This window comes from Engystomops pustulosus, chromosome 2 (assembly GCF_040894005.1).
Source record: "Engystomops pustulosus chromosome 2, aEngPut4.maternal, whole genome shotgun sequence".
Lineage (NCBI taxonomy): Eukaryota > Metazoa > Chordata > Amphibia > Anura > Leptodactylidae > Engystomops > Engystomops pustulosus.
In genome coordinates this window covers 1660166-1687015 of record NC_092412.1, presented here as the reverse complement: position 1 = coordinate 1687015, position 26850 = coordinate 1660166, and the positions used below count along the sequence as shown (strand labels likewise).

At 44.8% G+C, this 26850-nt stretch overlaps 1 protein-coding gene across 1 annotated transcript; it reads left to right on the top strand.

The window, feature by feature from the left end:
* Window positions 1-7941: 7941 nt before the first annotated feature.
* Window positions 7942-26037, top strand: LOC140116346 (vomeronasal type-2 receptor 1-like). The gene is made up of 4 exons (XM_072132873.1): window positions 7942-8806; window positions 21278-21569; window positions 24787-25569; window positions 26023-26037. Exons 2-4 carry the CDS (start codon window positions 21312-21314, stop codon window positions 26035-26037), a joined length of 1056 nt encoding a protein of 351 aa, XP_071988974.1. The 5' UTR covers window positions 7942-8806; window positions 21278-21311.
* The last annotated feature ends 813 nt before the right edge of the window (window positions 26038-26850 follow it).

Sequence of the window (26850 nt, the reverse complement as noted above, 5' to 3'; positions counted from 1 at the left end):
GGTAGTCTCTGACCTGTCCCCTACAGTATATCTCATAGTACAGATAATACAGCAGCTGTTCCCTGCAGTCCTATGTAACAGGTAGTCTCTGACCTGTCCTCTACAGTATATCTCATAGTTCAGATAATACAGCAGCAGCTCCCTGCAGTCCTATGTAACAGGTAGTCTCTGACCTGTCCCCTACAGTATATCTCATAGTACAGATAATACAGCAGCTGTTCCCTGCAGTCCTATGTAACAGGTAGTCTCTGACCTGTCCTCTACAGTATATCTCATAGTTCAGATAATACAGCAGCTGCTCCCTGCAGTCCTATGTAACAGGTAGACTCTGACCTGTCCCCTACAGTATATCTCATAGTACAGATAATGCAGCAGCTGCTTCCTGCAGTCCTATGTAACAGGTAGACTCTGACCTGTCCCCTACAGTATATCTCATAGTACAGATAATGTAGCAGCTCACTGCAGTCCTATGTAACAGGTAGACTCTGACCTGTCCCCTACAGTATATCTCATAGTACAGATAAAACAGCAGCTGCTCCCTGCAGTCCTATGTAACAGGTAGTCTCTGACCTGTCCCCTACAGTATATCTCATAGTACAGATAATACAGCAGCAGCTCCCTGCAGTCCTATGTAACAGGTAGTCTCTGACCTGTCCCCTACAGTATATCTCATAGTACAGATAATGCAGCAGCTGCTCCCTGCAGTCCTATGTAACAGGTAGACTCTGACCTGTCCCCTACAGTATATCTCATAGTACAGATAATACAGCAGCCTCTCCCTGCAGTCCTATGTAACAGGTAGACTCTGACCTGTCCCCTACAGTATATCTCATAGTACAGATAATACAGCAGCTTCTCCCTGCAGTCCTATGTAACAGGTAGTCTCTGACCTGTCCCCTACAGTAAATCTCATAGTACAGATAATACAGCAGCTGCTCCCTGCAGTTCTATGTAACAGGTAGTCTCTGACCTGTCCCCTACAGTATATCTCATAGTACAGATAATACAGCAGCTGCTCCCTGCAGTCCTATGTAACAGGTAGTCTCTGACCTGTCCCCTACAGTATATCTCATAGTACAGATAATGCAGCAGCTGCTCCCTGCAGTCCTATGTAACAGGTAGACTCTGACCTGTCCCCTACAGTATATCTCATAGTACAGATAATGCAGCAGCTGCTCCCTGCAGTCCTATGTAACAGGTAGTCTCTGACCTGTCCACTACAGTATATCTCATAGTACAGATAATGCAGCAGCTGCTCCCTGCAGTTCTATGTAACAGGTAGTCTCTGACCTGTCCCCTACAGTATATCTCATAGTACAGATAATACAGCAGCTGCTCCCTGCAGTCCTATGTAACAGGTAGTCTCTGACCTGTCCCCTACAGTAAATCTCATAGTACAGATAATGCAGCAGCTGCTCCCTGCAGTCCTATGTAACAGGTAGACTCTGACCTGTCCCCTACAGTACATCTCATAGTACAGATAATGCAGCAGCTGCTCCCTGCAGTCCTATGTAACAGGTAGACTCTGACCTGTCCCCTACAGTATATCTCATAGTACAGATAATACAGCAGCTGCTCCCTGCAGTCCTATGTAACAGGTAGTCTCTGACCTGTCCCCTACAGTATATCTCATAGTACAGATAATACAGCAGCTGCTCCCTGCAGTTCTATGTAACAGGTAGACTCTGACCTCTCCCCTACAGTATATCTCATAGTACAGATAATACAGCAGCTCCCTGCAGTCCTATGTAACAGGTAGTCTCTGACCTGTCCCCCTACAGTATATCTCATAGTACAGATAATACAGCAGCTGCTCCCTGCAGTCCTATGTAACAGGTAGACTCTGACCTGTCCCCTACAGTATATCTCATAGTACAGATAATACAGCAGCTGCACCTGCAGTCCTATGTAACAGGTAGACCGTGACCTGCCCCCTACAGTATATCTCATAGTACAGATAATGCAGCAGCTGCTCCCTGCAGTCCTATGTAACAGGTAGTCTCTGACCTGTCCCCTACAGTAAATCTCATAGTACAGATAATGCAGCAGCTGCTCCCTGCAGTCCTATGTAACAGGTAGTCTCTGACCTGTCCACTACAGTATATCTCATAGTACAGATAATGCAGCAGCTGCTCCCTGCAGTCCTATGTAACAGGTAGACTCTGACCTGTCCCCTACAGTATATCTCATAGTACAGATAATACAGCAGCTGCTCCCTGCAGTCCTATGTAACAGGTAGACTCTGACCTGTCCCCTACAGTATATCTCATAGTACATATAATGCAGCAGCTGCTACCTGCAGTCCTATGTAACAGGTAGACTCTGACCTCTCCTCTACAGTATATCTCATGGTACAGATAATGCAGCAGCTGCTCCCTGCAGTCCTATGTAACAGGTAGACTCTGACCTGTCCCCCTACAGTATATCTCATAGTACAGATAATACAGCAGCAGCTCCCTGCAGTCCTATGTAACAGGTAGACTCTGACCTGTCCCCTACAGTATATCTCATAGTACAGATAATGCAGCAGCTGCTACCTGCAGTCCTATGTAACAGGTAGACTCTGACCTCTCCTCTACAGTATATCTCATGGTACAGATAATGCAGCAGCTGCTCCCTGCAGTCCTATGTAACAGGTAGACTCTGACCTGTCCCCCTACAGTATATCTCATAGTACAGATAATGCAGCAGCTGCTCCCTGCAGTCCTATGTAACAGGTAGACTCTGACCTGTCCCCTACAGTATATCTCATAGTACAGATAATGCAGCAGCTGCTCCCTGCAGTCCTATGTAACAGGTAGACTCTGACCTCTCCCCTACAGTATATCTCATAGTACAGATAATGCAGCAGCTGCTCCCTGCAGTCCTATGTAACAGGTAGACTCTGACCTGTCCCCTACAGTATATCTCATAGTACAGATAATGCAGCAGCTGCTCCCTGCAGTCCTATGTAACAGGTAGACTCTGACCTGTCCCCTACAGTATATCTCATAGTACAGATAATGCAGCAGCTCCTTGCAGTCCTATGTAACAGGTAGACTCTGACCTCTCCCCTACAGTATATCTCATAGTACAGATAATGCAGCAGCTCCTTGCAGTCCTATGTAACAGGTAGACTCTGACCTGTCCCCTACAGTATATCTCATAGTACAGATAATGCAGCAGCTGCTCCTTGCAGTCCTATGTAACAGGTAGACTCTGACCTGTCCCCTACAGTATATCTCATAGTACAGATAATGCAGCAGCTGCTCCCTGCAGTCCTATGTAACAGGTAGTCTCTGACCTGTCCCCTACAGTATATCTCATAGTACAGATAATACAGCAGCTGCTCCCTGCAGTCCTATGTAACAGGTAGTCTCTGACCTGTCCCCTACAGTATATCTCATAGTACAGATAATACAGCAGCTCCCTGCAGTCCTATGTAACAGGTAGTCTCTGACCTGTCCCCTACAGTATATCTCATAGTACAGATAATACAGCAGCTGCTCCTGCAGTCCTATGTAACAGGTAGACTCTGACCTGTCCCCTACAGTATATCTCATAGTACAGATAATACAGCAGCTGCTCCCTGCAGTCCTATGTAACAGGTAGTCTCTGACCTGTCCCCTACAGTAAATCTCATAGTACAGATAATGCAGCAGCTGCTCCCTGCAGTCCTATGTAACAGATAGTCTCTGACCTGTCCCCTACAGTATATCTCATAGTACAGATAATACAGCAGCTTCTCCCTGCAGTCCTATGTAACAGGTAGACTCTAACCTGTCCCTACAGTATATCTCATAGTACAGATAATGCAGCAGCTGCTCCCTGCAGTCCTATGTAACAGGTAGACTCTGACCTGTCCCCCTACAGTATATCTCATAGTACAGATAATACAGCAGCTGCTCCTGCAGTCCTATGTAACAGGTAGACTCTGACCTGTCCCCTACAGTATATCTCATAGTACAGATAATACAGCAGCTGCTCCCTGCAGTCCTATGTAACAGGTAGTCTCTGACCTGTCCCCTACAGTAAATCTCATAGTACAGATAATGCAGCAGCTGCTCCCTGCAGTCCTATGTAACAGATAGTCTCTGACCTGTCCCCTACAGTATATCTCATAGTACAGATAATCCAGCAGCTTCTCCCTGCAGTCCTATGTAACAGGTAGACTCTAACCTGTCCCTACAGTATATCTCATAGTACAGATAATGCAGCAGCTGCTCCCTGCAGTCCTATGTAACAGGTAGACTCTGACCTGTCCCCCTACAGTATATCTCATAGCACAGATAATACAGCAGCTGCTCCCTGCAGTCCTATGTAACAGGTAGACTCTGACCTCTCCCCTACAGTATATCTCATAGTACAGATAATGCAGCAGCTGCTCCCTGCAGTCCTATGTAACAGGTAGACTCTGACCTCTCCCCTACAGTATATCTCATAGTACAGATAATGCAGCAGCTGCTCCCTGCAGTCCTATGTAACAGGTAGACTCTGACCTGTCCCCTACAGTATATCTCATAGTACAGATAATGCAGCAGCTGCTCCCTGCAGTCCTATGTAACAGGTAGTCTCTGACCTGTCCCCTACAGTATATCTCATAGTACAGATAATGCAGCAGCTGCTCCCTGCAGTCCTATGTAACAGGTAGTCTCTGACCTGTCCCCTACAGTATATCTCATAGTACAGATAATACAGCAGCTGTTCTCTGCAGTCCTATGTAACAGGTAGTCTCTGACCTGTCCCCTACAGTATATCTCATAGTACAGATAATGTAGCAGCTCACTGCAGTCCTATGTAACAGGTAGACTCTGACCTGTCCCCTACAGTATATCTCATAGAACAGATAAAACAGCAGCTGCTCCCTGCAGTCCTATGTAACAGGTAGTCTCTGACCTGTCCCCTACAGTAAATCTCATAGTACAGATAATGCAGCAGCTGCTCCCTGCAGTCCTATGTAACAGGTAGTCTCTGACCTGTCCCCTACAGTATATCTCATAGTACAGATAATACAGCAGCTGCTCCCTGCAGTCCTATGTAACAGGTAGTCTCTGACCTGTCCCCTACAGTAAATCTCATAGTACAGATAATGCAGCAGCTGCTCCCTGCAGTCCTATGTAACAGGTAGTCTCTGACCTGTCCCCTACAGTATATCTCATAGTACAGATAATGCAGCAGCTGCTCCCTGCAGTCCTATGTAACAGGTAGTCTCTGACCTGTCCACTACAGTATATCTCATAGTACAGATAATGCAGCAGCTGCTCCCTGCAGTCCTATGTAACAGGTAGACTCTGACCTGTCCCCTACAGTATATCTCATAGTACAGATAATACAGCAGCAGCTCCCTGCAGTCCTATGTAACAGGTAGACTCTGACCTGTACCCTACAGTATATCTCATAGTACATATAATGCAGCAGCTGCTACCTGCAGTCCTATGTAACAGGTAGACTCTGACCTCTCCTCTACAGTATATCTCATGGTACAGATAATGCAGCAGCTGCTCCCTGCAGTCCTATGTAACAGGTAGACTCTGACCTGTCCCCCTACAGTATATCTCATAGTACAGATAATGCAGCAGCTGCTCCCTGCAGTCCTATGTAACAGGTAGTCTCTGACCTGTCCCCTACAGTATATCTCATAGTACAGATAATACAGCAGCTGCTCCCTGCAGTCCTATGTAACAGGTAGTCTCTGACCTGTCCCCTACAGTATATCTCATAGTACAGATAATACAGCAGCTGCTCCCTGCAGTCCTATGTAACAGGTAGACTCTGACCTGTCCCCTACAGTATATCTCATAGTACAGATAATGCAGCAGCTGCTCCCTGCAGTCCTATGTAACAGGTAGACTCTGACCTGTCCCCTACAGTATATCTCATAGTACAGATAATACAGCAGCTGCTCCCTGCAGTCCTATGTAACAGGTAGTCTCTGACCTCTCCCCTACAGTATATCTCATAGTACAGATAATGCAGCAGCTGCTCCCTGCAGTCCTATGTAACAGGTAGATTCTGACCTGTCCCCTACAGTATATCTTATAGTACAGATAATACAGCAGCAGCTCCCTGCAGTCCTATGTAACAGGTAGACTCTGACCTGTCCCCTACAGTATATCTCATAGTACAGATAATGCAGCAGCTGCTCCCTGCAGTCCTATGTAACAGGTAGACTCTGACCTGTCCCCTACAGTATATCTCATAGTACAGATAATGCAGCATCTGCTACCTGCAGTCCTATGTAACAGGTAGACTCTGACCTCTCCTCTACAGTATATCTCATGGTACAGATAATGCAGCAGCTGCTCCCTGCAGTCCTATGTAACAGGTAGACTCTGACCTGTCCCCCTACAGTATATCTCATAGTACAGATAATGCAGCAGCTGCTCCCTGCAGTCCTATGTAACAGGTAGACTCTGACCTGTCCCCTACAGTATATCTCATAGTACAGATAATGCAGCAGCTGCTCCCTGCAGTCCTATGTAACAGGTAGACTCTGACCTCTCCCCTACAGTATATCTCATAGTACAGATAATGCAGCAGCTGCTCCCTGCAGTCCTATGTAACAGGTAGACTCTGACCTGTCCCCTACAGTATATCTCATAGTACAGATAATGCAGCAGCTGCTCCCTGCAGTCCTATGTAACAGGTAGACTCTGACCTGTCCCCTACAGTATATCTCATAGTACAGACAATGCAGCAGCTGCTCCCTGCAGTCCTATGTAACAGGTAGACTCTGACCTGTCCCCTACAGTATATATCATAGTACAGATAATGCAGCAGCTCCTTGCAGTCCTATGTAACAGGTAGACTCTGACCTCTCCCCTACAGTATATCTCATAGTACAGATAATGCAGCAGCTCCTTGCAGTCCTATGTAACAGGTAGACTCTGACCTGTCCCCTACAGTATATCTCATAGTACAGATAATGCAGCAGCTGCTCCTTGCAGTCCTATGTAACAGGTAGACTCTGACCTGTCCCCTACAGTATATCTCATAGTACAGATAATGCAGCAGCTGCTCCCTGCAGTCCTATGTAACAGGTAGACTCTGACCTGTCCCCTACAGTATATCTCATAGTACAGATAATGCAGCAGCTGCTCCCTGCAGTCCTATGTAACAGGTAGACTCTGACCTGCCCCCTACAGTATATCTCATAGCACAGATAATGCAGCAGCTCCTTGCAGTCCTATGTAACAGGTAGACTCTGACCTCTCCCCTACAGTATATCTCATAGTACAGATAATGCAGCAGCTCCTTGCAGTCCTATGTAACAGGTAGACTCCGACCTGTCCCCTACAGTATATCTCATAGTACAGATAATGCAGCAGCTGCTCCTTGCAGTCCTATGTAACAGGTAGACTCTGACCTGTCCCCTACAGTATATCTCATAGTACAGATAATGCAGCAGCTGCTCCCTGCAGTCCTATGTAACAGGTAGACTCTGACCTGTCCCCTACAGTATATCTCATAGTACAGATAATGCAGCAGCTCCTTGCAGTCCTATGTAACAGGTAGACTCTGACCTCTCCCCTACAGTATATCTCATAGTACAGATAATGCAGCAGCTCCTTGCAGTCCTATGTAACAGGTAGACTCTGACCTGTCCCCTACAGTATATCTCATAGTACAGATAATGCAGCAGCTGCTCCTTGCAGTCCTATGTAACAGGTAGACTCTGACCTGTCCCCTACAGTATATCTCATAGTACAGATAATGCAGCAGCTGCTCCTGTAGGGTGCCCCCGACTGCATAAGGAGGGCGCCCTCTGACTGGGGGTGTCCTAGTGTTGCAATTTATTACATGGGACGTTTGCACTTTAAATAGGGGCGGTATTTGCTTCCTTTCTCCTCCCTGCTGCTGCTGCTCAGTCCCTCCCATAGCTGAGCCTTTATAGGGCAGGCACTGGGCCTGCACTTCCTCTTGCCCGCGCCATCTTCAAGCTGTCTGCAGTTGTGGTGAGCGGTATCTGGCTTGTGTTCTGGTACCTTAGGTGGCCAGGTTTGCTAATGGGCGACCCCCTTACCCTTCTTGAGGTGCTTTGCGCCTGCATATAAAGTGAAGGAGAGTGCTGGCTCTTGCAGCTCCTCTCTCCTTCACTGCCCCTGCTGTCCCTCAGTCACTGATGTCAGTCCACATGTATGGCACAGCCGTCGGACTGTTTAAGCCCCCCCCCCACACACACATAATTTTCTGGCCGGCGGTCTGCGCATATGTGGCGACCGCTGGCACATTTAGTCTGCTCCGTGGCCAGCATTGTGGGCGCACCGCAGCACTGCTGCTTCCTTAAAGGAGACCCCATCCACGGGTCCCCCTAGTCCTGATCTGGTGCTTGAGGAGAGGCAAGAGCTCTCAGCACCTTATGTGATGCCTGCTGCTGCACATTTTATAGTGGAGGCTAGTGCTCCTCCACCTGTACTTCCCAAGCCCTCTGTGGTCCTAGTCCCATAGCCACTACCCCCCCCCCCTTCCCCTGGCGCCTCCAGCTCCTGCTAGGTTTAGGCGCCAGTGCAGCAGGTCCTTTTTTCCTCGCCCGCCCGGGATGCACGCAGGCGGCAGCGCTGCGGCGGCTCTGCGGTGCATTTTATTGTAATGGCATGTGTTCCCGCTCCTCTCATCGGGAGAGGAGGTCCAGGTCGTCCGGGTGGCGTCCCCCGTCTTCATCAGGCGGTTCCTCGGATGCCGCGGCGATGACTGGTTACCGGAGCCGAGGACGACGTGGGAGCGACCAGAGCCGTTTCTGCCAGGGAGACCAGCCTGGTTCCACCGCCGATAGCATCGGCCAACATCTCGACGCCCGTGGCTCCACCCACAGGTGCTACGGTTTTTGGCGAGTATTGTTTCTCTCCCTAAAAGGCTGAGTGTTACCATGTTATATCTCTCTGCTGTTACCACATCGTGTACTAGTGCAGTGATTTTCAACCTTTTTTGAGCCGTGGCACACTTTTTATACTTAGAAAATCCTGGGGCACACCACCAACCAAAATGACACTTAAACAGTCATATTATACATATAGTTAATAATATAGATTCTAAATTTATTTTACTCACTCAGTGTGAAACCTGGGCCTGTTTCGATAAACACAGGAATGGTGGAAAGACACACACGAAGCTCTTCCTCAACAGTTCTCAGTTTCTCCCTGTTTTTAGTATATGGTGCTGATTATTTTGTGGCTCATATACTGCAAAATAAAGGGGTACAATGAGAAGTACTAAGGCCATGAGGCCAGAGTACAAGTGCCAGCTCGTATACTCAGCATATGAGCTGGTACTTGTAGTACTCCAGCCACATGACTATAGTATTTCTCATTTTACATTTCTCATTGTTATATGCAGTATACTGCTGGAGTACTAAAAGTACCAGCTCATATGCTGAGTATTTTGCCAACAGTTCATATACTCAGGCAAAAGCTCATATAGTCAGCATTATTGGTGGGCATTACCTTGGCCGGTGGGCAAATGCGGGAGTCTCTCCGCTCTCAGGATGATGCGCCAGCCTCGGTGACGACACTTTGTCGCACGAGGTTCAAAGCTTGCACATGTGTTATTGTACACGTCTCCTACACTGTAAGAAGCTGTGACTGCGCATCGCTGCACATTACCGGGAAACAAAACACAGGGGGTACCATAGTTTGGGGAAATTTCCCCGCGGCACACCCGACCATGTGTCGCGGCACACTAGTGTGCCACGGCACACAGGTTGAAAATCACTGTACTAGTGTATCCTCAGCTTCCACATCATGTATGAGAGGATTTTTACCTCAGGAATTACTAATTACCACAGGAGATCATGTCTCCATGTCTCCTCATATATCTGCTCAGCTTCCTTACACATGACAGATATGGCTGTGCTAAGTGTGAGCACATAACCTTACAGGATATGACTGGTTAATGTTTCTGGGGAGCAGGATTACCTGATGTAATGTGCATGTGGGATAAAGTTATATAAGAAGCTGCCATGTCCCCTCAGCCATGTCTCTTCAGGAGTCTGCTCCCAGCTATACTATACCCTGCAGTGATGCTGTGATATGTGTAAGACTATACATCACACACTATAGATATGGCTGTGATATGTGGAAGACTATACATCATGCACTATAGATATGGCTGTGATATGTGGAAGACTATACATCACACACTATAGATATGGCTGTGATATGTGTAAGACTATACATCACACACTATAGATATGGCTGTGATATGTGTGAGACTATACATCATGCACTATAGATATGGCTGTGATATGTGGAAGACTATACATCACACACTATAGATATGGCTGTGATATGTGGAAGACTATACATCATGCACTATAGATATGGCTGTGATATGTGGCTGATTAACTTTATTTACTAGTTCAATTTGGACATGAAAGTGTTACTGAGTGCAGACAGATTGTTATGTCTATGGGAGCGTTCTCTCAGTCTTGTGAGTGCTGTATAATGGAGGGTAATTACCCACGTATCTACCCCCGGCCACCTCACACGACATACATGGCTGATATGTGAGCTTATTGCTTGGTACACTGGATATATGGCTGACTCACACTTACCTCACACTCTGACATGTCCCTCATTGTTCATATCACTGCTTTGTATTGAAGGTAGAGATCTCATTATCACTGATAGATGTGTGGAGGTAGTTACCTCATACGCTGTCTTCATACACGCTACATATATTAGGGGTAGTTACCTCACAGACTGTACATATCACTGATATTGTCACTGACATATATGAGGGTGTACTTACCTCACACATTGTAAATATCACTCATATATATGGGGGTTAGTTACCTCATACTCTGTACATATCACTGATATATATGAGGGCGTACATACCTCATACACTGTACATATCACTGGTATATATGAGGGTGTAGTTACCTCATACACTGTACATATCACTGATATATATGAGGGTGTAGTTACCTCATACACTGTACATATCACTCATATATATGGGGGTTAGTTACCTCATACACTGTACATATCACTGATATATATGAGGATGTAGTTACCTCATACACTGTACATATCACTCATATATATGGGGGTTAGTTACCTCATACTCTGTACATATCACTGATATATATGAGGATGTAGTTACCTCATACACTGTACATATCACTGATATATATGAGGATGTAGTTACCTCATACACTGTACATATCACTGGTATATATGGGGGTTAGTTACCTCATACACTGTACATATCACTGATATATGAGGGTGTAGTTACCTCATACACTGTACATATCACTGGTATATATGGGGGTTAGTTACCTCATACACTGTACATATCACTGATATATGAGGGTGTAGTTACCTCATACACTGTACATATCACTGATATATATGAGGATGTAGTTACCTCATACATTGTACATATCACTGATATATATGAGGGTGTAGTTACCTCATACACTGTACATATCACTGGTATATATGGGGGTTAGTTACCTCATACACTGTACATATCACTGATATATGAGGGTGTAGTTACCTCATACACTGTACATATCACTGATATATATGAGGATGTAGTTACCTCATACATTGTACATATCACTGATATATATGAGGATGTAGTTACCTCATACACTGTACATATCACTGATATATATGAGGGTGTAGTTACCTCATACACTGTACATATCACTGATATATATGGGGGTTAGTTACCTCATACACTACATATCACTGAGATATATGAGTAGTTACGTAACACACGATCAATCGCTGATATATATGACGGTGTATTTACCTCATACACTGTACATATCACTGATATATATGAGTAGTTACGTAACACACGATCAATCGCTGATATATATGACGGTGTATTTACCTCATACACTGTACATATCACTGATATATATGAGTAGTTTCATAACACACTATCAATCGCTGATATATATGACGGTGTATTTACCTCATACGCTGTACATTCATTGTTTACTTCACACGTGGTATGTGTTGCTGTTTTATGAGGGGTAGTTTCCTCACGCACAGTACACAGCACTGAACTACATGAGGATATTTCCTGACACTGGACATGTCGCTGACGCTGTATATGTCGCTGATATATATGAGGGTGTAGTTACCTCATACACTGTACATATCACTGGTATATATGAGGATGTAGTTACCTCATACACTGTACATATCACTGATATATATGAGGATGTAGTTACCTCACACACTGTACATATCACTGATATATATGGGGATGTAGTTACCTCATACACTGTACATATCACTGATATATATGAGGATGTAGTTACCTCATACACTGTACATATCACTGATATATATGAGGATGTAGTTACCTCATACACTATACATATCACTGATATATATGAGGTATTTACCTCCTACACTGTACATATCACTGGTATATATGAGGGTGTAGTTACCTCATGCTGTACATGGCACTGATCTACATGAGGGTGTTCACCTCAGACACTGGACCTCAGACGCTGGATATGTTGCTGTTTTACATGTGGGTACTTACCTCATGTATACTATGTAATGTTACACAGGTTATTTGTACCTTCCAATCACATGTGCACATGGCTACGGTATTACTAGTCCTCGCTAACATGGTGACAATCACAAGCCTCGGACTGGAGCTTCTTTGGAAGGGGGTAGATATCCTCCATTACTCTGCTTGTTATGGGGAGGTCACATGTATTATACATTATGTAGAGGGGCTGCCTGGAGAGAGCACATGTAATAGTGCGGCCTCCATCTGTGATACTGTACGAGTCTATTATTATCTCATTATTATTATCTCATCCAGTTCTCCGTAATCATGGTGTCCTACACTTTATGGCTTTATCGATTGACCATGATAGGTGCAGGTCCCCCACATTCTATGTGGTCCAGTATTGACCTGTACAGAGTTAATTGGGGGCTGGTTATGGGGAGTTTTTGGTGCTCTGAAAGTAACCTTATATCACTACCTTTTGCTATATGTTCACCACATGCCGCATTTAGATGCTTGTTGTATTTGTGCATTTGTACGTGGCTTTGTCTAACTGATTTTTGTAGTTATTGGCGCAAACTGTATGTTGTGCGTAGATATAGATATATAGATGTATATGGCCTTTAGTTGTGTCTTATGTATTAGGGAGTGCCCATGTATACTTCTGCACACATATATAATGTATGTTACATGAGTGGTGGATAGTGCGATATTGTGGGGATAACATGCCACCTCAGCCTATAATGAGGAAGAAACGGTGTAATATTATACTACAGTTATACCCACAAAATAGCGGGGGAATTAGCCAGACACATGGTCAGGGGCCATTGGGGTTGCAGCCGCACATATTTCTGCAGATAAACGGACCGTATGGATATAGCCAGGTCCTTTGTGCATTTTATATAGTGTCTTACCTGTCCCCACTATATTGTATACGAGAATTGTAGTTATTACCACATGCAGATAACAGGTAAATAATGGATATGACTATAGCCTGTATTGTGGTGCTTGTATATATAACAGAAGGGCGTTGTCTGTCTGTATTCAGACCAGCAGGCTCATTGTATAGCATTTATATCTATACTGTATTTACAACGTGTGCTGTAGCGCTGTACATCATAGGCAAGGATTTAGGTAGTCGTTTCCTGTAAGGCCCTCTGGTCTTTTCAAGAGACATATCAGATATTTCTTACAAATAAAGCAGCGTACTGTGTGATGTTCAGGGAGAGCCGTGCGGGAGAGCTGGACTGCTGAGTAACGTTGCAGGGTGTTCTTTGCTTTGTTGGGTCCTTTAGGTGCTTGTTACAGGGGCTACTTCCTCTGGGGTTTCTCGCGGCTGGAGATGGTATTAGTCCTGTAGGGTGGCAGACTGAAATCTCCCGTTGTAAGTTTTATGGGAGGAGTACCTGGGTCTGCTTAGGTGCAGACTCGGAGCTGGTTTTCCCCTTTGTTACTGTTACTGAGGCTTATGTCCTTTCTTGTAGGTTGCTTGTTTTTGGCTTTGAGCGAGCCCTATTCCTGTTGGGTGGGGGTCGGAGCTCCGAGTAGGAGTACTCGGAGCTCCTAGTGGCGGAAAAGAGAATTGATGTGGATTTTTTCGGAAGTCGAAGTGGTGGTTCGGGAGTCCGGATGAACAAACCACTTCGGCAGCTATGGTTTCCAAAGAAACGAACTGAGATTGCGGTTGATTTTGAGAATATTAAAATAATAATAATTGTGTTTATTAGCAATAAATAGCTGTGACCTTTTCTGCCCAACAGGAGCCTCATGTCATCATTTCTTAGTTATGTTTAGTTATAAATGGTTTATGGGGTTAATGTTACGGGTAGGATTATGTATCTTTACTAAAGTGCCTTAATGTGGAGTTAAATGGGTAATGTTTACTACCTCCCAGTCCTGCAGTCCTATGTAACAGGTAGTCTCTGACCTGTCCCCTACAGTATATCTCATAGTACAGATAATACAGCAGCTGCTCCCTGCAGTCCTATGTAACAGGTAGACTCTGACCTGTCCCCTACAGTATATCTCATAGTACAGATAATGCAGCAGCTCCCTGCAGTCCTATGTAACAGGTAGTCTCTGACCTGTCCCCTACAGTAAATCTCATAGTACAGATAATGCAGCAGCTGCTCCCTGCAGTCCTATGTAACAGGTAGTCTCTGACCTGTCCCCTACAGTATATCTCATAGTACAGATAATGCAGCAGCTGCTCCCTGCAGTCCTATGTAACAGGTAGTCTCTGACCTGTCCCCTACAGTATATCTCATAGTACAGATAATGCAGCAGCTGCTCCCTGCAGTCCTATGTAACAGGTAGTCTCTGACCTGTCCCCTACAGTATATCTCATAGTACAGATAATGCAGCAGCTGCTCCCTGCAGTCCTATGTAACAGGTAGACTCTGACCTGTCCCCCTACAGTATATCTCATAGTACAGATAATACAGCAGCTGCTCCCTGCAGTCCTATGTAACAGGTAGACTCTGACCTGTCCCCTACAGTATATCTCATAGTACAGATAATGCAGCAGCAGCTCCCTGCAGTCCTATGTAACAGGTAGACTCTGACCTGTCCCCCTACAGTATATCTCATAGTACAGATAATGCAGCAGCTGCTCCCTGCAGTCCTATGTAACAGGTAGACTCTGACCTGTCCCCTACAGTATATCTCATAGTACAGATAATGCAGCAGCTGCTCCCTGCAGTCCTATGTAACAGGTAGACTCTGACCTCTCCCCTACAGTATATCTCATAGTACAGATAATGCAGCAGCTGCTCCCTGCAGTCCTATGTAACAGGTAGTCTCTGACCTGTCCCCTACAGTATATCTCATAGTACAGATAATGCAGCAGCTGCTCCCTGCAGTCCTATGTAACAGGTAGTCTCTGACCTGTCCCCTACAGTATATCTCATAGTACAGATAATGCAGCAGCTGCTCCCTGCAGTCCTATGTAACAGGTGGTCTCTGACCTGTCCCCTACAGTATATCTCATAGTACAGATAATACAGCAGCTGCTCACTGCAGTCCTATGTAACAGGTAGACTCTGACCTGTCCCCTACAGTATATCTCATAGTACAGATAATGCAGCAGCTGCTCCCTGCAGTCCTATGTAACAGGTAGACTCTGACCTGTCCCTACAGTATATCTCATAGTACAGATAATGCAGCAGCTGCTCCCTGCAGTCCTATGTAACAGGTAGACTCTGACCTGTCCCCTACAGTATATCTCATAGTACAGATAATGCAGCAGCTGCTCCCTGCAGTCCTATGTAACAGGTAGACTCTGACCTGTCCCCTACAGTATATCTCATAGTACAGATAATACAGCAGCAGCTCCCTGCAGTCCTATGTAACAGGTAGACTCTGACCTGTCCCCTACAGTATATCTCATAGTACAGATAATGCAGCAGCTGCTCCCTGCAGTCCTATGTAACAGGTAGACTCTGACCTGTCCCCCTACAGTATATCTCATAGTACAGATAATACAGCAGCTGCTCCCTGCAGTCCTATGTAACAGGTAGTCTCTGACCTGTCCCCTACAGTATATCTCATAGTACAGATAATACAGCAGCTGCTCCCTGCAGTCCTATGTAACAGGTAGTCTCTGACCTGTCCCCTACAGTATATCTCATAGTACAGATAATACAGCAGCTGCTCCCTGCAGTCCTATGTAACAGGTAGACTCTGACCTGTCCCCTACAGTATATCTCATAGTGCAGATAATACAGCAGCTGCTCCCTGCAGTCCTATGTAACAGGTAGACTCTGACCTGTCCACTACAGTATATCTCATAGTACAGATAATACAGCAGCTGCTCCCTGCAGTCCTATGTAACAGGTAGTCTCTGACCTGTCCCCTACAGTATATCTCATAGTACAGATAATACAGCAGCTGCTCCCTGCAGTCCTATGTAACAGGTAGACTCTGACCTGTCCCTACAGTATATCTCATAGTACAGATAATGCAGCAGCTGCTCCCTGCAGTCCTATGTAACAGGTAGACTCTGACCTGTCCCCTACAGTATATCTCATAGTACAGATAATGCAGCAGCTGCTCCCTGCAGTCCTATGTAACAGGTAGACTCTGACCTGTCCCCTACAGTATATCTCATAGTACAGATAATACAGCAGCAGCTCCCTGCAGTCCTATGTAACAGGTAGACTCTGACCTGTCCCCTACAGTATATCTCATAGTACAGATAATACAGCAGCTGCTCCCTGCAGTCCTATGTAACAGGTAGACTCTGACCTCTCCTCTACAATATATCTCATAGTACAGATAATACAGCAGTTGCTCCCTGCAGTCCTATGTAACAGGTAGACTCTGACCTGTCCACTACAGTATATCTCATAGTACAGATAATGCAGCAGCTGCTCCCTGCAGTCCTATGTAACAGGTAGACTCTGACCTGTCCTCTACAGTATATCTCATAGTACAGATAATGCAGCAGCTCCCTGCAGTCCTATGTAACAGGTAGTCTCTTTCCTTTCTTTAGATGGAGAATGATATCCGAATATTAACATGGAACATTAGAGGTTCCAGTAAGAGACTTAAAAGATGTCAAGTCTTTGATGTTATCAGTAAACATCTGCCAGCCATTATTTGCTTATTGGAAACCCATTTGATTGCGGGTCATACCCACCGTTTCAAAAAAAGATGGATAGGAACAGAATTCCACTCATTTGGTAACATTTTTTCAAAAGGGGTATCGGTATTGATACATAGGGATGTAGATTTTGAAGTACTTAAAGTTCGCATAGACAGCTCAGGCAGGTATATTTTTTTCTATGGTCAACTTAAAGGGTTAAAAGTTATATTGGCTTTTGTATATCTCCCTCCCCCAGCTTCCTTTGATGTCTTTAATATACTAATAAAATTTGTAGAGGAACATGGTAATTGCCTTTAATGATTATGGGAGATTTTAACATGGTAATGGAGGAGAAGAGAGACAGATTTAAACTGGCGCAAGGCAAAGCCGGAACAACGGAGTAAACTATCATATTTATGTGAGGATCTCGGTTGGTTGGATGTTTGGCGAAGATTGTATGGAGGCCGCAGAGTATTTTCATGTATCAGCAAATCTTATAACACTCTTTCCCGCATTGATTTCTGTTTAACAAATTCCTCCTTTTTCAGTTTAAGTCGCAAGATGGTGTATGAAAGGATCATCTCAGATCACGCCCCAGTAATGATTATCCTAAAATCAGAGGAAAAGAGCTGTAGGCGGTTTAAGTTAAACCCGTATTGGATCACAATATTACATCCAAGGCTGTCATTAGAAGAGGAGACCCAATGGTTTTGGGACTTAAATTCCGCCTCATCGAATCTAGCAGCAGCGTGGGATATGTTTAAAATGTTTGTGAAAGAGTTATATTCAAAGAGAATCAAACATTCAAGGGCCAGAAAGAACAGCAATTAAAAGTAGATTTCACTAGGGCAGAGAATGCCCTTTCTGACCACCCATCAGAAGAAAACAGGAAGAGGGAAGAATTACATAAATTCATGGTTGAGAAAGCACAACACAGGGCTTTTTTTCAAGCACAGGACTCCTTTGTTGAAGGAGGTAAACCAGGGAAATATCTGGCAAATAAGATCCAAAACCATAATGGTAAAAACCTTATAAGTGCTTTGAGGAAAGCGGACGGGGGAGTCACAAGAGATCCAAGTGAGATTCTGCAGGTACTAAGAAGTTTCTATACTGGATTATACAATTCTGAGCTGGTTGTTAGCCAAGATGCGATCGACAAGTACCTTAATGAAATTCAGATCCCTAAAGCTAGTATACATCATAGAGAGATTTTATGTGCACCTATCACGGTAGAGGAATTTAAGGATACATCACCGGGCCCGGACGGGCTGCCTTTTAGTTTTTATAAGAAATATGGTAGTTTCCTCCTTCCCAAATTACTGGGGGTATTCCAGGAAGCCTTTACTCGTGGAGGGGTTACCAATACGATGGCAGAGGCTGGCATTACACTTATACTTAAAAAGGATAAGGACCCTCTGGACGCAGCTTCGTACCGCCCTATTTCCCTTTTAAATACTGATCTTAAAATCTTAGCCAAAGTATTGGCTCAAAGATTACAGAAAGTTATTCCAGACTTGATTCACAGAGACCAGAACAGAAGGACGGGGGACTGTATCCAGAGATTCTATGCAGCGGTAGAGCTGGGTGAGGGGGGACTCCGCTCCATCCTGTCTTTAGATGCGATTAAAGCATTTGACAGGGTGGAGTGGAGTTTCCTATGGGAGACAATGAGAAAATTCGATCTGGGAGAAGTTTTTATCAGTATGGTTAAATGTATGTACAATGCGCCGATAGCCAAAATCCGAGTTGGAGACAGGGAGTCAGGAACTTTGAGGTTAACCCGAGGCACAAGACAGGGATGTCCTCTGTCCCCTCTTCTGTTCGCCCTGTATATGGAACCGATGGCAATTAAAATAAGAAATACCGAATCAATACAGGGGGGAGGATGCGGAGGGTGCAGAGATAAGATCTGCCTCTACGCGGACGATGTGGTGCTTTTCTTACGTAACTCCCTTAATTCCATACCGAATACAATCCAACTTGTGGAGGAATTTGGGAGTTTATCTGGCCTTAAGGTAAATTGGGGCAAATCCAATCTATTGCCCTTGGATAGGGAAGTTAAGGAGTGGGCGACCGAAAGAGGAGATGTGAGGTGTGTAGAGAATTTCAGATACTTGGGTATAGAGGTGTCTACTAAACCTAAAGAATTTCACAAACTTAACTTAGAACCCGCAATTAGAAACCTTAAAAATAAAATTCAATGTTGGAATGGTCTATTCCTCTCCAGAGCGGACAGGATAGGTCTGATTAAGATGGTCATTCTTCCCCAAATTCTTTATTTTCTGTCAACGGCTCCTATTTGGATAGATATGTCCTTCTTTAGACTGGTAGAATCATTACTTAACAAACTAATCTGGGGAAGGAAAAAAGTTAGAATCAAGATGGAATACCTATACAAGCCTATCGGAGAAGGAGGATTAGGACTACCGTTTTTTCAGGGATACTACATAGCTGCACAAGTGGGTCGACTGATAAATTGGAAGGATAATGACTTGTATATTAAATTGATACAGTTAGCAGGAGGGAAAGTAGAGAATATACTGGAGTTACTGGAGAGTTCTTGGTTGGGAAGGATAACACCTGGAAAGGGGATCCTCGGGAACACATTAGGGAAAGTCTGGAAATATTTTAAGAAAATGTTACAATTACAAGGATATTTGCAGGAGACCCCATTATGGGATAATAGTAATCTAGCTGAACTGATGAAGATACCGGACATACCCTTCTGGCAGAAATTAGGGATTAAATATGTCTCCCAAGTAATGGTAGAAGACCAAATGATGTCCTTCTCCACATTACAGGACAGATATGGGTTAAAGGGAGGGGATTGGATTCGCTACCGACAATTAGCACATGCAATAAAATATAATACACGCTCCATTAAATGGAACTTAGTCACGCATATATGTTTGGATTTTATTAGAAACTCAGTAAATCCGAAGAAGGGTGTTTCTATGATATATAAATGTGTAAGAAATAGTTTCACTAATAGCATTAAACATAAATCACGAAGTAAATGGGAAAGTGTAATAGGAGTGTAATTGTAATTGTAATTGGGACGCAATCTTCGAGAAAATGTCAGTAACTCTTTCTATTGACCTTAGACCTTCCGTAGGAACTGCTATTTTCGGTCTTATAGAACAAGAAACGATAAAGCAGGAATTTGGGAAATGAATTATTAAGCTAATGAATGTCGCTCTGGTTTGTATAGTTCGTAAATGGGGATCTAAGGAGTACCCCAAGGTAGATTTTTGGCAGAATCTCTCCTTACAGATTAAGAATTACGAATGTATGTGGCTTAAAAATAAAATGCTGGGACCAAAAAGAATTAAAATATGGAATGCTTGGCACTTTTCTAACTGAAGTATTTTTTTTTTTGTTTTTTTTGGGAGGGGGGGGGGGGGGTTTATCCAGCCAGCGGGCCCAAAGGGGGGATGGCTCTTAATGCTTAAGCTATAGGCCCTCCGTCACTACTATAGAGTGATAAGAGATATTGATGGTATAAGGTCCAATGAGAGGGTTCCTAAAAGGAATAAAAAGGGAAAAAGGAAAAGGGCAAAGGGAGGGGAGAGGAAGGAAAGAGGAAAATAAAAACAATAATTTGATTGATGTACAAATGCTATGGATTATTGTATAATGAAATTCTTTTTTGTATAATGTGCATAAGTTTTGAAAATTAAAAAAAAAACATATTTTATCGCACTCACAAATATCAGCGGAACCTTAATCACCACCATAAAAAAATCTGCAGATGGGAAGAACATTCTGGATAGAAATAATCCACAAATCTTGAGGGATTCTGAGCAACCAATCCACAAGGGTCCGGATAAAACAAATGAAAATACTTTTTAGAAACTGTTTCACATGACGTATGAATCGCCTCAAAGACTTTATTCATAGTTTGTTGTCTCTCGAAGAGGATGGGAGTTGAAAGTGTTGGGGGCAGTGGTGGTTGGACGGGGTGAGTTACTATTATGGAAGTGAATACATTTCTCTGTGTGGGACAAGGAGATGTTTTTTCAGATAGTAATGGAGAAAAGGAGAACTTCAGACATTTTTTACATCCTTCTTGGTTAAACTAGGACATCTGTCTTTTCTCAACCATCGCTACAGATCTCACACTAATATCCAGGATAATCCCTCTGTGTGATCTTCTAGTCTAATATTCTATATTCTGATATAATCCAGCATAATCTAGAATAATCTCACCAGATCTAATCTTCTTTGCAGATCTTCTCCTCGGCTCTACAGACATTACCTGGCTATGCTGTTTGCTATAGAAGAGATCAATGGAAGACAAGATTTATTACCCAACATCACTCTGGGCTACGAGATTTATAACACGAAGGGGCTGAAGCGAGAAACGGTTAAAAGTTCCATGTCCCTGATGACCGGAGGAGAAGTCCTGGTGCCAAACTATGTCTGTCGTAAGGGGGGAGATCTGGTGGCAATTATTGGGGATCTGGAATCTTCTTCAACCCATAAAATCTCCCAGCTGATCGGCCTGTATCACTATCCGCAGGTATCACAACCCAAGTCCCATGGTAGAGGTCAAAACCTGTAAAAAGAATCCATAAGTATCATTAAAGCCATAGAAATCAATTAGCGAAAGGTGGGAGGCGAACTAGTAGCTGTTATGGTGGTGGAGCTTTGAACACATCAACAGGATGAAACCATGTCACACATCACCTAGAGACAGGAAGCCATGTCACACATCACCTAGAGACAGGAAGTCATGTCACACATCACCTAGAAACAGGAAGCCATGTCACACATCACCAAGAGACAGGAAGTCATGTCACGCACCACCTAGAGACAGCAAGTCATGTCACACATCACCTGGAGACAGCAAGTCATGTCACACATCACCTGGAGACAGGAAGTCATGTCACACATCACCTAGAGAAAGGAAGTCATGTCACACATCACCAAGAGACAGGAAGTCATGTCACACATCACCTAAAGACAGGGAGTCATGTCACACATCACCTAGAGACAGGAAGTCATGTCACATATCACCTAGAGACAGGAAGTCATGTCACACATCACCAAGAGACAGGAAGTCATGTCACATATCACCTAGAGACAGGAAGTCATGTCACATATCACCTAGACAAAGGAAGTCGTGTCACACATCACTTAGAGACAGGAAGTCATGTCACATATCACCTAGAGACAGGAAGTCATGTCACATATCACCTAGAGACAGGAAGTCATGTCACATATCACCTAGACAAAGGAAGTCGTGTCACACATCACTTAGAGACAGGGAGTCATGTCACATATCACCTAGAGACAGGAAGTCATGTCACATATCACCTAGAGACAGGAAGTCATGTCACACATCACCTAGAGACAGGAAGTCATGTCACATATCACCTAGAGACAGGAAGTCATGTCACACATCACCAAGAGACAGGAAGTCATGTCACATATCACCTAGAGACAGGAAGTCATGTCACATATCACCTAGACAAAGGAAGTCGTGTCACACATCACTTAGAGACAGGAAGTCATGTCTCATATCACCTAGACAAAGGAAGTCATGTCACATATCACCTAGACAAAGGAAGTCATGTCACACATCACCTGGAGACAGGAAGTTATATCACACATCACCTAGAGACAGGAAGTCATGTCATACATCACATAGAGACAGGACATTATGTCACACATCACCTAGAGACATGAAGTTATATCACACATTACCTAAAGACAGGAAGTCATGTCAAGCACCACCTAGAGACAGGGAGTCATGTCACACATCAGCAAGAGACAGGAAGTCATATCACATATCACCTAGACAAAGGAAGTCATGTAACACATCACATAGAGACAGGAAGTCGTGTCACACATCACCTAGAGACAGGAAGTCATGTCACATATCACCTAGACAAAGGAAGTCATGTCACACATCACCTAGAGACAGGAAGTCATGTCACATATCACCTAGAGACAGGAAGTCATGTCATACATCAGCTAGAGACAGGAAGTCGTGTCACACATCAGCTAGAGACAGGAAGTTGTGTCAAACATCACCTAGAGACAGGAATTCATGTCACACATCACCTAGAGACAGGAAGTCATGTCACACATCACCTAGAGACAGGAAGTCATGTCACACATCACCTAGAGACAAAGCCATGTCACACATCACCCAGAGACAGGAAGTCATGTCACATATCATCTAGAGACAGGAAGTCATGACTCACATCACATAGATACAGGATGTCATGTCACACATCACTTAGAGACAGGAAGTCATGACTCACATCACCTAGAGACAGGAAGTCATATCACACATCACCTGGAGACAGGAAATCATGTCACACATCACCTAGACACAGGAAGTCATGTCACACATCACCTAGAGACAGGAAGTCATGTCACACATCACCTGGAGACAGGAAGTCATGTCACACATCACCTAGACACAGGAAGTCATGTCACACATCACCTAGACACAGGAAGTCATGTCACACATCACCTAGACAATAGCACCAGCAGAGGCATGGACCCACACACTAGCCAACATTAAAGCATGAGGCTTCAGGTGCATTAGAGAACTGAAACTTGGCTGCACATGGTCACATCCCCCCTTCCCCTCTTAATTTCCCAAACAGACTAACGCTTCTGACCTTCCAGACAGGAAGATAGTAACAAAATATATAAATATCACACAACCTTCGGCCATCACACACAACAGTGTCCCAAGCAGAGCCCCCCACATCCTCACACCCAACAGTGTCACCAGCAGAGACCCCCCCACACCATCACACATAACAGTGTCCCCAGCAGAGCCCCCCACATCCTCACACCCAACAGTGTCATCAGCAGAGCCCCCCACACCATCACACCCAACAGTGTCACCAGCACAGACCCCCATACCATCACACCCACCAGTATCACCAGCACAGCCCCCACACCATTACACCCAACAGTGCCACTAGCAAAGCCCTCCACACCATCACACTCACCAGTGTCACCAGCAAAGCCCCCCTTACCATCATACCCACCAGTATCACCAGCACAGCCCCCACACCATTACACCCAACAGTGCCACTAGCAAAGCCCTCCACACCATCACACTCACCAGTGTCACCAGCAAAGCCCCCCTCACCATCATACCCACCAGTATCACCAGCACAGCCCCCACACCATTACACCCAACAGTGCCACTAGCGAAGCCCTCCACACCATCACACTCACCAGTGTCACCAGCAAAGCCCCCCTCACCATCACACCCAACAGTGTCACCATCATGTCTCACACTACCTAGATAGAGGAAATCATGTCACACATCACCTTGTGATTCTTGTTACATCGACTGCAGAAATAGGCTGATAGAGACAGTTGCTTTCTTCACCAAACTTCTGTACTAATTGATACCAATACCACCAGTACCAGAACCTGACCTTGAGCACCATCAGTTCGTAGTGTGCTTTTCAAGATTGACAAACAATAGCACAAGCACAGGCCTGGACCCACACTCTAGCCAACATTAGAGCGTGAGGCTTCAGGTGCATTAGAGCACTGAAACTTGGCTGCACATGGTCCCATCCCCCCTTCCCCTCTTAATTTCCCAAACAGTCTAACGCTTCCGACCTTCCACACAGGAAGATAGTAACAAAATATATAAATATCACACAACCTTCAGCCCCAAAGCTATTCTCCCATTAACATCACAACATTCCACCACTGGCTCGCATATAATAACATTGTGATTTTCTACTCTTCAGATCAGCTACGGGGCCATGGATCCCATCTTTACAGACCGTGTACAATTTCCACATGTTTACCGGACGGTTCCCAATCAGAACTATCAGCATCGGGCCGTGGTCCAATTATTGAGACAATTTGGATGGAATTGGGTGGGAATCTTGAGTGCAGATGATGACAGCAGCGAGAGGGGAAGCCGAGACCTGAAGAATCTCATCCTGAGCAGCGGAGGTTGTGTGGAGTTTATGTACACGATGTCTGAAAATAAGCAAAGAGAAAGTGTGGCAGAAAAAATTCAGTCGTCATCGGCAAAAGTTGTGATTGTCAACAGTGATATGGCATTGATGATCAGTCTTGTATGTACGTTACGTAGAATGAAATCTGGTAAAGTCTGGATCTTTCTGTCAGGTCTGACCTATTTTCAATTATCTGATGTAGCATACACCCCAGAGGTGCTAAACGGGTCGCTGACCTTCCTCCTCCATAAGGGGGACATCCCAGGCCTGAGGGAGTTTATATACAACGTGACCCCCTATGGTCACCAAGAGGACTATCTATTAAAAGAGGTTTGGATCGATTTGTTTGGTTGTTATCCCATGTTGGCCAATATCAATGGGACAATTCCGGCCCTCAATCCTTGTCCCGGTGATGAGACGTTGGAGTCCGTATCACTTCATCTCTTTGATGTGGTCAATTTCAGAATTGTGCACAGCATTTACACCGCCGTCTACATTGTGGCCAATTCTCTTCATGAGATGCTGATGGACAAATCCCATGAAATTAGCATGGATTCTTCCATCCTGGTGAGACCTCTTCAGGTGTGGAAGGTTTTCTATTACTTTTTATGTCCAATTCTTCCCATGACAGGGATATAAAAGCCATAATGGTTACAAAACTACTCTAAAACCAAAAAGCTTTGTGCTTACTAGGAACAGTCCAAGGGAGTCCATAACTATGTTCAAGGGAGTCCAAAAAGCATCAAGGCATTGGGGCAGATTTATCAAGTGTCTGAAAGTCAGAATATTTCCAATTGCCCATGGCAACCAATCACAGCTCCCCTTTAAAATATTCATGAGCACTGGTGAAATGAAAGCTGAGCTGTGATTGGTTGCCATGGGCAACTGGAAATATTCTGACTTTCAGACTGCTTGATAAATCTGCCCCATTATGTCCAAAAAGTAACTATGAATTAACACGTGGAATTATATACTTACCAAAATAGTGTGAAACATCTGAAAATATGTCTTATATTCTAGGTCCTTCTGCTGTGATCACGGCTCTTCCCACCCTTGGCTTCTCTTGATGAGATACAAGAGGTAGTCACCTGAAATGGTCTCCAACAGTGTTGAAGTAGTTCACAGAGATTAATAAGACTTGTTGGCCCTTTTGCCTTCACCCTGTGGTCCAGCTCACCCCAAACCATCTGGATAGGGTTCATGTCTGGTAACTGTGGAGGGCAGGTCATCTGGTGTAGCCCCCCATCACTTTCCTTCTTGTCACATATCCCTTACACAGCCTGCAGGTGTTTGGGGTCATTGATTCTGTGGTAACCCTGCTGGTCCAGTATAACCCCAACAGTGTCACCAGGAAAGCCCCCTCACACCATCAAACCCAACAGTGTCCCCAGCAGAGCCCCCCACATCCTCACACCCAACAGTGTCACCAGCAGAGACCCCCCCACACATTCACACAACAGTGTTCCCAGCAGAGACCCCCCACACACCATCAAACCTAACAATGTCACCAGCAGAGCCCCCCACACCATCACACCCAACAGTGTTGCCAGCACAGCCCCCCACACCATCACACCCACCAGTATCACCAGCACAGCCCCCACACCATTACACCCAACAGTGCCACTAGCGAAGCCCTCCACACCATCACACCCAACAGTGTCACCAACCCAGGCCCCCACACCATCACACCTAACAGTGTCACCATCAAAGTCCCCCACACCATCACACTCACCAGTGTCACCAGCAAAGCCCCCCACACCATCACACCCAACAGTGTCTCCATCAGAGCCCCCCCACACTATCACACCAAACAGTGTAACCAGAACAGCCCCCCCCCACATCACACAC

Coding starts and splice junctions, on each gene's coding strand:
- LOC140116346 (XM_072132873.1), top strand. CDS start 21,312: ATGCTGTTTGCTATAGAAGAGATCAATGGAAGACAAGATTTATTACCC. Junction 21,570..24,786: donor GCCTGTATCACTATCCGCAG/GTATCACAACCC, acceptor TCTACTCTTCAG/ATCAGCTACGGGGCCATGGA.